Source organism: Squalius cephalus, assembly GCF_949319135.1.
Source record: "Squalius cephalus genome assembly, chromosome: 3".
NCBI classification, from domain to species: Eukaryota; Metazoa; Chordata; class Actinopteri; order Cypriniformes; family Leuciscidae; genus Squalius; species Squalius cephalus.
The window spans coordinates 28,125,062-28,137,340 of NC_137124.1; the positions used below are offsets into that span (position 1 = coordinate 28,125,062).

Genomic DNA, 12,279 nt, shown 5'->3' on the forward strand with positions numbered 1-12,279 from the left:
TTAGGATCTGTTTCTATCAGTTTTAATGACAAAATAAAGGCATACAACCAGCTTATTTGTATTGCACTGACAACATAGTTTTATATAATTAGTTTAATAATAAGGTTAATTAAGGTTAATAAAAACTATAAAAAGAAACCTTAAGATAAATACTTATGAATGTACAAAATGTTTAACTGCAAATGATAACTTCACACTTATTTGAAAGTGACCTATAACATCTTAAGACATGATATTCATCTAAATTTAAAAGATCTCATGGATGTGGCTGTTGTGGTTCTTGGTCATAATGGCACCAGCTGCTGCAGTAAATGAGGCATATTTAAACGACTTTGACACAGTTTTTTTTACATTTATCTGCTTTAAATGCACATTGCCCACCGTGCACAGCTGTCCTAAAGGTGGCAAAGACGCTGGAGCTTGGGCCCATCATCACTGCAAGCAGCTATATTATTTACAATGTTGTTTTTTCCTTGGTTAGGTTCACTTTCACAAGGCAACATTTTTCATTTCAGTGCACCTGTTTGTGTTCTGGGATTCTGCTCATAGTGGTCATCCATCAAGATGGATTGACAATTTAGTTCCACAAACTAGCTGTTGTGGTTACACACGTGCATAAATGTATATTAGTCTGGATTAGCACTCTGAATGATAAATGACATTTAATTTAATTAAGTGACTACAGTGGCTAAACCTTAAGTTTATCAAGTGACGAGAATACTTTTTGTGTGCAAAAAACAACAAAAATAAAGACTTTATTCAACTATTCATTTTCTTCTGTGGGCCTCTGAGTGAGTTCACGTAGTGTAACAAGCGCAGTGCTTCTGGGTTGTACGTCAGAACGTAGGCTCACTTTGTCCAATAGGTCAGATTGCTTTCTCACCATACGCAAACTGCTCCAGAGTTTGTTTTCAATTAGGCCAAAACCCCCTCGTTCAGGCGTTCTCAGACTGATTATTTTACTCCGGATCTGAACGTGATTACTCTGTTCATTTATGTCTAAGCAGATCGAAATGAGGGAGAAAATACACCAAGTTCCGAAACAAATGCTCCAAATGAGGAAGGTGAGAAAATGCCTAAAAAAAACCTGAAAACTGAATTTCGCAAATAACAATGTGTTTTTTACTTCTTTTTTTTTAATCCAAGTTTATTTTAAACTTTATCCAAATTAATATTAATGATCTCCACAATTATCTGTTAACTGAATCTGAGCAAATTTTTGGAAACGTATTGTGTAATCTGTATACTTGTGAGAGTACATAAAGCTTAATATATGATATAATCAATAGTGGACAAATCTATTGTTCTTGATGTTGTTTTAAACTGATTTGCTAAATGAAGAGTCTATACTAACAGTTGTGTGAACTGGATTAGATAGCAGTAATCATAGTTTGGAGAAATGTGTAATATCAGTACAAGAAAAAGATTGATGTCATTCATTCAAGGGGAACATCTTTTTTAAATGTAGATGTTACCAACATGTTCCTGGAGACACACATGTACTGAGATTTACTGTATAATCATATAAATTCACATTATTTTATAATAAGAACAACACTAAGTAAGTTTAACTGTCAGTGTTGAAAAACTCTACAAATATATTGAAAATAAGTTTAGTTAAATGAAAAGAAAAGAAGGTAAATGAGCTGTCAAAAGCAAGCAAGAGATCTGGTTAAACCACAAACAAATAATGAGGAAAAAGCTGAAACTTGACATGGGGATGGAAGTAAGAACATGATGGAGAAAGACGAGGAAGAGGATGGAGATGGATGGAGTGAAGACAGCTGACTAATATCCTAATGCCGTTATTCAGCTCACTTAGTCTTGGCAAACAACCTATTAATTTCCCGAGTGAGTGGTCTTCCTGCCTGGCTGATCAGCACTGATGGCCATAACAGATGCTAAGACTATTCGCCTCATTAATTGTAAACCCATCTAATTAGGTCATCAAAGACGTTGTTAGGACTGCTAATACAGCGCCCGGTTAAAAGTAACGCACATCATCCACTGGAGGTATTATCACCGCTAATGAATGTAGAATAAGTGCTAGTGAGAATCTTCTCAGTACTGGTTAAGTTTAATTCCTTTCAACTACAACACCTAATGAAAGTGAATTCTGCATTAACTAGGTAATACGAGAGTGTGAGAAATAGAGGAAATCACCTTAAAGAGCTGGACCCATCGTTTCTGTTGAGCTTGGATGCGCTGCTGTACTTGGCTGTTGGTTTTCACCCCGACACTACGGAACGCAGCTACATACTCCTCTTTGTGCTCTGTCTTAGTCTCAGGATAGGCCAACTTAATGATTCCCAGACACGCGTCCCGCAAACACCGAGATAATGTCACCAACTCTGACAGAGAGAAGGGCATCATCGACGACTGGCTCTGACCTGCCCGAGCAATGAAAAAACATTTAGGAGTGTAACAGTATTAACAAGACCACAATAAAAGAAGGCAAAAAAGAACAAAATTACCTTATCTGTTAAATACTTCAATATATTTCAATACAGTTATTAGTACATTTCAGCAGAAATAGGTATTATTACCATCTGCTGAGTTGCCAAAAAACTCGCTGTCATGCACAGAGATGAGTGAATGACTGAAGAGTGAACTGAAGAGATAGAAGAGAGGTATGATCCTGTTGGAGTCCTCCGGAGACATTGGAGAACCTCGGGACATCACCTGCAGCAAGGGAACCATAGAGCTACACAAAAGAGACAGAGAATAAAGAGAAAAGAAAAATGGATTTGTTAATATTATGTTCAAGAAATATGCATTAGAAAAGAACAATGTGGAAAACTCACCCTGTGATCATTTTAGTCTTCATAGATGTGATTAAAAACCAGAGGTGTCTAAGAAAGCGAGCATTGAAGGCTAAACTGTACAAAAGCCTAAAAAAAAGGACAAAAACACAGAATAAAGATTTTTAGACAAAGTACACCAGCTAAGAAGCTACCACTAAACATTATGTAGTCAAGGCTATATACACACACACAATACCATTACTAAACAATTCACCAACACTTTAAGTCAAAGGTGCTACAGGAACTATGCTCATCTCTAAATGTTCAAATAACCACATCTCCTGCCCATAAAACCTGAACTTCTCAAATTTCCAGCAGGACTCATAAAGTAGAAAAAAATATAAACAACCCAGTGAGCTGGAATTTCTAGTCTTTGTATGTGACCACAGGAAAGATTAAATGAGCCATTAAGCTTTATTTAGGTGAGGCACCTTCCATTAGTAAACTAGCAGTCTGCTTCAGGGTCGTAAACACACCAGTGGTTCCTGTGGGGGCTCCATTTAAGTTAATGACGGCCAGAGAGACAATGTAGCACGGCTACAATTGCCTGACCGTAGAAACAGTGCTGCCATCACAAATTAGATACTGTGCTTAGGCCACCCAAATCATTAAACCTAACAGGCGTCACACCGGGGTGTGAGAAATCGCTCTGGTGGTTACTGCATGCTTGTTTTGTGTCAAGGGGTAAAAGAATAAATAAAGCATAATTGCAAGTAATTAAGGGAGAAAATAAGATTAAAGTTGGGGTAAGGTTGGGAAAGAATGTGTACGTGCACCTTACACACACACACACAGCACTAGTCTCCAATATGGTATATGTAATGGCACTTCTACAATAAAATATCAAAACAACTACAGAACTCTCACTGAGAAATGGATGTAACTCTAGGACAAGCTGGCAGCCCTAGAGTAACTGGTCCAAAAATGTAAATAAAATCCATCAATACTGGGAAATAAATAGACCAAATGTTAAAAAAGTGAAAATGACACACAAAGCAAAATGCCATCCAGTATTTTCTAAATAAAATAAATAAATATATCAGTTTATGATCAATTCAATCAAGGACCAAATATAGTTAAGTGAGTTTACAAATTAAGCAGTTATCTCAGCATCACAGGTTCAAGGGAAATTAGGCGAGAACAATAAATTAAACATTTTATTATTATTTATTGCTTACATGCTTCACAGGGCATGCACTGTAATTGACTGTAAAAAATGACTGTAATTTTAACAGTTAAAGACTGAAAAACCCTGTTAATACGTTAACAGCAAGTTCCCTTACTAAATGGAAGTAAAAATAACAAATTTATCTTATAATTTACAGTGAAAACAACTGTAAACTGACATTCCTAGAATTCTGTGTGTGACACTTCACATTTGATGGTTTTTTAAATGTAATAATTATGTTTCTTCTTAGTTTTTCTCTCATCAGTTACATTAGGGTTTTATGTTACATCTTATGTTGTTTAAAGAGTGTTTATTGCATTATTTTAGTGTTGTGTGTTACCATGATGGTGTTTTGTGTTTGTGTTCATGACACTGTATGCAGCTTCTATATATTAGTATTTAGCTCAGCTTGTGGAAAAGCCACTTGCAATGAACAATGATTCATCATGTGGTTTTCTCTTTACCACCAGTGTTATTATGGTGGATGTCAGTAAATGTAAAAAGTACAAGACAGATAGCATCGCATGACTGTTGGCTTTACCGGTTCATTTTATTTTGATTTTTTTTTCTAAATTACAGGTTTAAATTGTAAAATTTACTGGTTGTTCTGTAAATATGTTTGAAGTTTACTGTATGTTTACAGAATTATTCTGGAAAAACAGATTTGTAAAAACAGATTTTTGTATTTTTTTTTTTCAGTGTGTGTTTGCCTGAAAAGTGAACAAAGCTATATGGCCTTACTGGACATCACACAAAAACCCAATTTCACTGACTTCAGGGGGTTTAAAAAACAAACAAAAAATAGGTCTGCCAACTACATATTTAAGTAAGATATGCAAGGATAATGAAGTTGCACTTGGAAATCTTGTATCTATTATTAACACGAATAATGAGACTTTTTTTATTGATTTCATCTTTCTGTTCTTTGCATCTAATCATTATTTAAAAACGCTATGAAGATGATTTTAAATTGTCAAAACAAATACAGCAGGCTTAACATTAATGAGACCTTTCCATGAACAGGAACCAAGCACTCTATTTACATGAACAGGTTGTAAATCAGGGACAGCTGTTATACCTCTTGTAAAACTATCCCATCCACTCCTGCAAGAATTAATCTTCCTAGGCCAGCTAATTATTTTGTACAGATATCCGATAATGATAAAGTAGTGAAGGCAGGATTTATGATAAAAGCCTTCTCTTCTCGACAGAGCTGTAAAATATAAAAATACCACCAAAAAAATATTCAGGGAAAAAAGGATGAGTAAAGAATATGGAAGAAACCAATGGAAATAAGCGGCTTATGCCATGTATGAAAGTAATTGTAACAGGCAAAACATGTTAAAGACGTAGAGCAAGATTAAGAAGGAAGTCTAAAGGGTCATCCAGAAACTTGAGTGTTGAGTCAAATGAGGATGCATGTGAGATTTTTTTTCATATATTTTTGAGTACTCTATATTTCCATAGAGCAATTAATAATATTAAATAGTATTTAAAAGATAATTTTACTTTGTTTAAAATCCCATATGCAGTAATTTTAGCATATGAAAGCATCATTTTAATTAAACAATAATGTGCAAAATGATTAAATGTGTGTTAAACAGCCTAAACATGAAATCTATTTATCCAGAAGTTAAAGTCCCACTGTAGTCAGTAATTTTGTACCTTAAAACTCATCTTTGATCACCAAAATGTCGTATTTAAATGTTTTTTTCCTGTACATTTTTTTTATTCATGCCTTAAAATAGCTTGAATGTAACTCTACAACCTTGCTTTATTTAGTTTACACGGAACCATAAATATGCAAATGAGCCCCGCCTCCACTGGCTCATACAGGCTCGTCTACAAGACGATATGTCAGAATGGTAATGCGTTTTATGGATCGCTCTCTACAACATCGGACTCATAACTGTAATTAATATGATTAGCCTTTTGCTTGACTACGTTATCAAACAGCTAATAATGTGTTGCTAATGTTACACAAACCATGTTCCCTTTCTAAAAATCAGCATCCTTAGAAACACTTTGAACAACTTAGAACATCAGTGGAGAAAGCCGTATAGTTCATCATAACATCGTAATATACATCACATACATAATTCACCCGCTATACTGATAAATCCACCAGATTTTTCATATCAACAGAAAAATATACCGGGATAACCTGGCTTCTCTTGAGACTCCCCTGCTTCAGAGCATAGTTAATGATATGCTAAAGCCTGCCCACACATTGACGTGATTGGTTACAACAAGGTAGTTTGTGACATAAGAAACTGTCTTTTTTTCACTACAGTTTTAAGGAGAAAATACTCAGCAATGGTGTTAACTTATGAATTTGCACATGGTTTGTCTTAAAGCATATTAAAAAACAGCACATAGAAATATAAACAACATAAAAAAATATATTTTCACCACAGAGGGTCTTTAAACAATGTTAATTTAAACATTGCAAATATTAACAAAAGAAAATGTGAAAATGTAAAAATAAAAATAGAAAAAAAGAAGTGACTTTTACAGCATATGCAAGACGGATCATTAACATTTTTTCTAAGATATGAAAGGCTTGTGAATGCTGCCTCCTTAAAGGAGTAGTTCACTTTAAAATGAAAATTACCTCATGATTTACTCACCCTCAAGCCACCCTAGGTGTATATGACTTTCTTCTTTCAGACGAATACAATCGGAGTTGTATTAATAAACACCCTGACGCTTCCAAGCTTGATAATGGCAGTGGATTGCAACCATCAGTTTGAAGCTCGAAAAAGTGAATCCATCCAAGCAAAGCGATGAATTTGTGTATGAAAAATATTCATATTTAAAACTTTATAAAGTCAAATAAATAGCTTCCGGCCAAACGAACATACGGATTCCACTTAAGTGTAAAGCACAACTTATGCGAGTACTGCGACGTACTGCTGATATTTACACTACTTCTGACGTTGTGCTTTAGGCGCAAGTAGACTGCGAATGGCCGTTTGGCCGGAAGCTATTTATTTTACTTTATAAAGTTTTAAATATGAATATTTCTCAGACACAAACTCATCGCTTTGCTTCAGAAGACCTTTATTAACCCCCCGGAGCCATGTGGAGTTCTTTTATGATGGATGGATTCACTTTTTCGGGCTTCAAACCGATGATTGCAATCCACTGCAGGGTGTCAGGGTGTTTATTAATATAACTCCGATTATATTCGTCTGAAAGAAAAAAAGTCACATTATACACCTAGGATGGCTTGAGGGTGAGTAAATCATGGTGCAATTTTCATTTTCAGTGAACTACTCCTTTAATTGTGAAGATTTTAATACCAATACTTCTTATAGCTTAATACACTACGAGAAATGATTTAGCGAGATTAAACACATGGCATGTGTTGAGGTTCTGATTAGCTGATTGACACTGGCTTTACCAATCAAATATGTCCCTCTCCCTCATTAAACTAGACGTTCTTCTCTTCCCTGTCTTTCATACCACCTCTCTCCATCACTTTCTTTCTTTCTCAAGTTCTTTATGCTGAAATCCTGTTCTCATTTTGTCAATATAGCAGAACCAGAAGTAGAAAAAAGCAAAGGTAATTGAGAGGAGAGCTCATTAAACTAATTGATGAGTGACAGCAACTAAAACTGCCCTGGTAATAAAAAAAAACACAGCAAGATGAGACTTAACCGTCTGACTGCTTCATTAGAGATTTTACTGTTTTCTGTTTTTAAAAACCAGCAGAAAAACAGAGGCAAAGATTAAAAAAAAAGAAAAACAACACTCACAGACTTGAGGACAGTTTGATGTTTGGGAATCTTTTATATACTACTATAAAAGTGCATCCCAATCCAATCCGACTCCGATCTATAGCACTTTCTTGACTGCATCTCTTTTTATCAATTAGATAGGTACAGCATGATTAACTTATCTTGCAATGAGAGTGTGATAGAGCACAAGTGTGCACTGTGCAGTACATCGAGTTCTATTGGTTATCCTTAATGTTGTGTTGCACAATGTGCTAGGTGATTCATTTTGTTTGCATGCGTGTATGTGATCTGACCTGACTCTGGGCACCATCATACGGTGCTGCACCATCAACGTGTGACAGATGGAAGCCATCATGGTGAAGATGTCTTCACTTGCAGAGTCTCTCCACACTAATGTTAGCAGAGCATTAGTCTGCTGCTTGGTGTCCAACTTCTGTACACATTCCTCTGTTATGTAATACACAGAAATCCAACTCCCATCCTTTTGAAAAAGAAACAGGATTATATCCACCCGTTGTATGCTACTCTCTGAATATTTTCTTCTGTGCAAAGATTTGGATAAGAGATAATGTGTGTACCTGCGCAGCAAGAGGCTGTACAGTCATTTCTTCCTCATCTTCTGAATCACTGTTGATGTCAGCTCTCCTGTTGCACTCCGTCACTGGCAACAATGGCAACAGAGTCTGTAGAGCGTTTAAGTACAACAGCAACCCTTCCTCTGAGAGTGAACCTATACAAATAAAACAGACAGAATACTCAAACCTGATTCCCTAAATATACTCTCAAAAATATCTAAAAAAGAATTGCAAATGGATTTCTAGAGGAGTCACCTTTTAAGCACACGTTATACTAGTCATACAGTGCAGTTTTATCTTTCTTGCACACTCCACTTACCCAGTCCTGATTCTCCAACTGACAGCACAAAGTAAAAGAGCCAAGGAGCCTGAGCTCTGGCCTGGGCAGAGGAGGCTATGGTGGCCTGGAGTGACCAAAGGAAGTTCTGAAATGGGAAAGCTAGTTTTGGGTCTGCCAAAGCTGGCACGAAGAAATGATAGATTTGTTCAGTGAAAGGCGCAGAGATGAACTCCTCAGTGAAGGCTGTAAAAACAAACTGCCTGTGAATGAGAAGAGAGAAATATTGTGAATTTAATACTCTATTGACTCAAATGTACTGTAACTGTAGCTAATGTTTTAGCCTGCAGTAAGTACTTCAACTTTCATATTTTCTAAATAATCACAATATAGATCCACTTCAATACTAACATACATTTACACACACACTTTTGGCCATTTGTGTATCTATGAGACAAAAAACCCTCAATCTCCTGTCATGAGAACTTATATTAGCAGGACTTTGTTAGTTACCATATTTAGGGTGTACTCACACTAGGCAAAGTTGCCTTGTAAAGTGCCCTGGCGCGATTGTCAAACCAGGCCCGTTAGAAACCTAAATATACTCAATTTAATTACATTAATTGAAAAGTGTACTGTCCAAGTAACAATAGAAGATGTTTGCTGTCTGTAATGATGTAATGATGACAGTAGCGCACACAAAAGTAGAAGCTGTTCCGTGCTCCGACACGGTTAGCAATCACACTGCATGCGTACCGCACCCGAGGCCGACTGAACCGTGCTCTGGCCCACCTCTTCCAAGCGGGCCATAGATGGTTAAGCAAACAGTGCCTGGGCACGGTACGAAGCGATCACACTAGTCAAACGAACCAGACTTTGGGAGTCAAACATGCTCAGGTACAGTTCAAATCGCCTAGTGTGACTACACCCTTACATATACAGTACCAGTCAAAAGTTTGGAAACATTACTATTTCTAATCTTTTTGAAAGAAGTCTCTTATGCTCATCAAGTCTGCATTTATTTGATCAAAAATACAGCAAAAACAACTTAAAATAATGGTTTTCTATTTTAATATACTTTAAAATATAATTTATTTCTGTGATGGAAAAGCTGAATTTTTGGCATCATTATTCCAATCTTCAGTGTCACATGATCCTTCAGAAATCATTCTGCTGATTATTATCAATGCTGGAAAAGGTTGTGCTGCTTAATATATATTTTTTAACTTGTGATACTTTTTTCAGGATTCTTTGATGAATAAAAAGTTAAAGAACAGCAATTATTTAAAATAGAAATATGTTTGTTATATCTGTTAAAATAGAAATTATTTGATCAAATAAATGCAGGCTTGGTGAACATAAGAGACTTCTTTCAAAAACATAAAAAAATAGTCATTTCCAAACTTTTGACCGGTACTGCACAGAACACATATTTTTCCAAAGTAACAGTACAGTAATTAAGCAATTCTAAAGAATGTATTTTGCATTTGCTCTACAGTCAAAGTTGTTCAAATAGAAGTGGCACCTCCACAATTAGTCTACCCAGACTGAAATTAAATAAAAGGTGACAATGTACACTATTGTTAAGAGGTTTGTGGTCAGTAAGATTTTTTATGTTTTTGAAAGATGTCTCTTATGCTAACCAAGGCTGCATTTGTGTGATCAAAAATACAGTAAAAATAGTAATTATAACATTGTTATAACCCTTTTATATTTTCATTCATTTTAAAATGTAATTTATTCATGTGATGGAAAAGCTGAATTTTCAGCATCATTACTCCAGTCTTCAGTGACACATGATCCTTCAGAAATCATTCTAATATGCTGATTTGCTGCTCAAGAAACATCTTATTATTGTCCATGTTTTTAAGTATTCTTTGATAAACAGAAAGTTCAAAAGAACAGCATTTGAAATCCACTGTAAAATTATAAATGTCTTTGCTGTCACTTGATCAATTTAATGCATCCTTGCTATTAATTTCTTCTTTTTTAATCTTACGGACCCTAAACTTTTGAAAGGTAGTGTACATTATTAACCCTAAAAACGTAAAAGGAAAGAACAGATAAAAAAAGTGTCAATGTTAATTTCAATCAAAAGGTGATAACTCGAAACAACATCTGGCTGGTTTGTCTAGATACGTGCCTCTGTGTATGAGTATGTGTGTGTGTGTGTGTGTGTGTGTGTGTGAGAGAAAGAGAAAGAGAGAGGACAAACACAGGACTGTATGCACAAGCTTATACTCTCGCGCTCTCGTCGTTCTTCAGAGAGAAAAGAAAAGAAAACAGCACTGTTCGTCTCTCAGAGTGTTAGAATGGAGGGTAAATGTTGTGTAAACATTACATGTTGAGTGAATGAGTCTGTCTGGATTTTACTACTCTCTGTAAACAAAGCAGTGAGGGAATTACTGTCCATTGGTCCTCTGGAAGGATGAAGCTAACGGTCTGCAATAAGGCCAACCTTTTACTGGGAGGGACCCGTGCACCACACATACACCAAAACAAAGACATTACTCGAACAGCTTAAATCAAATGCTCTCCAAAGCATATATAGTGTAAAAGGCTGTGAATAATTTAAAATAGTCAGATTTCTTTACAGTATGAAGGCATGTAAGTGTGTACCTGGTATCTGGGGGGCAGGAACTGTATGTAAAGTGCAGAGGCTTGAGTGTGTGTTCCAGTAGCGTTTGTGCCAGCGGAATGGAAGGGGAATCACTATATTCTAGACTCGATGGCAACTTGTGATTCACTAAAACATACAGAGATCTGTAGTATCCTAAAAGACAGAAAGACATTGAAAATAATATGATTAAAGCAGATGCAAACTTTTGCTAAATTAAAAAGAGAATTCTGTGTACAGTCTCTAACTAAATATATTCATCTATTGCCTCAAAGTATGATTAAGACAAATCAAACATAGGGCAAAACTATGTACCTTTCTGTACCATATAGCGCAAAATTTGCTCAATAAGTGCAGTGACATAGTTTTCATCCTGTAAAAAGGGCAGGTAGGTTCTCTCAGATGAAAACACCTCCAGCATCCGCATCGGGACTGTCACATTCAGACTGTTATCTTCACGTGCTTGCAATAACCTTAGAGAGACAGAGAAAATGCTTAGCGACCAACCAAAAAGCAGATCTAAAGATTTTTACTATGCCAGAATTTTTTATTTTAGGGATGCTCCAACAGAAAACAGTATCTGGGGAACATCTTATTGTGTACCTGCAACAGTGTCCCAGCATCCTCTTGATCTGAAACAGGCAGCTCTGTCTTTCTGGCCCTGTCAGCAGCTTGACGAACTGAGCATGATGCTTTACCAAACTCTGACACATCCAGATCTACAACAGTTAAGACATTAACATCCTTAAATGCACATAAACCCAATGAAGGTTCTTGGATTCATTAAAGACAATGACACCATAGAACAAAGCTGTCCAACTTCTTTTTATTTTTCATCAATTCACATTAAAAAGGCAATTAACAAAAACAAAACGTCATTGGCCCTCATATGATAACAAATATGCAGATCATATTTTTGGTTCTTACCATTCGGTTTCTGTCTTCACTTTGTCTGTAAAAAAAGAGAAGCTGGCGAACAAGTTGGCTGAGTATGGCACTGTCTGTAAGTTGAGGGCCAGAGCCTGACTGGCACTGACACACACAGTGGTCAAAGCAGCCCCTTTGAATGGCATACTATATGAAACAGAGAGAAAA

General features: G+C 36.0%; 1 protein-coding gene across 1 annotated transcript in view; it reads right to left on the bottom strand.

The window, feature by feature from the left end:
- The window catches only part of ube3c (ubiquitin protein ligase E3C), a 33,490-nt gene that overhangs the window by 19,241 nt on the left and 1,970 nt on the right, over nt 1-12,279 (bottom strand). Inside the window, exons 5-14 of the mRNA XM_079865629.1 lie at nt 12,112-12,258; nt 11,788-11,903; nt 11,500-11,657; nt 11,187-11,340; nt 8,610-8,830; nt 8,294-8,445; nt 8,009-8,196; nt 2,805-2,891; nt 2,547-2,704; nt 2,164-2,390 (exon numbers count right to left, since the gene is read on the bottom strand). Coding sequence (XP_079721755.1) covers nt 2,164-2,390; nt 2,547-2,704; nt 2,805-2,891; nt 8,009-8,196; nt 8,294-8,445; nt 8,610-8,830; nt 11,187-11,340; nt 11,500-11,657; nt 11,788-11,903; nt 12,112-12,258 — 1,608 coding nt within the window. The remainder of the gene's footprint in view (nt 1-2,163; nt 2,391-2,546; nt 2,705-2,804; nt 2,892-8,008; nt 8,197-8,293; nt 8,446-8,609; nt 8,831-11,186; nt 11,341-11,499; nt 11,658-11,787; nt 11,904-12,111; nt 12,259-12,279) is intronic.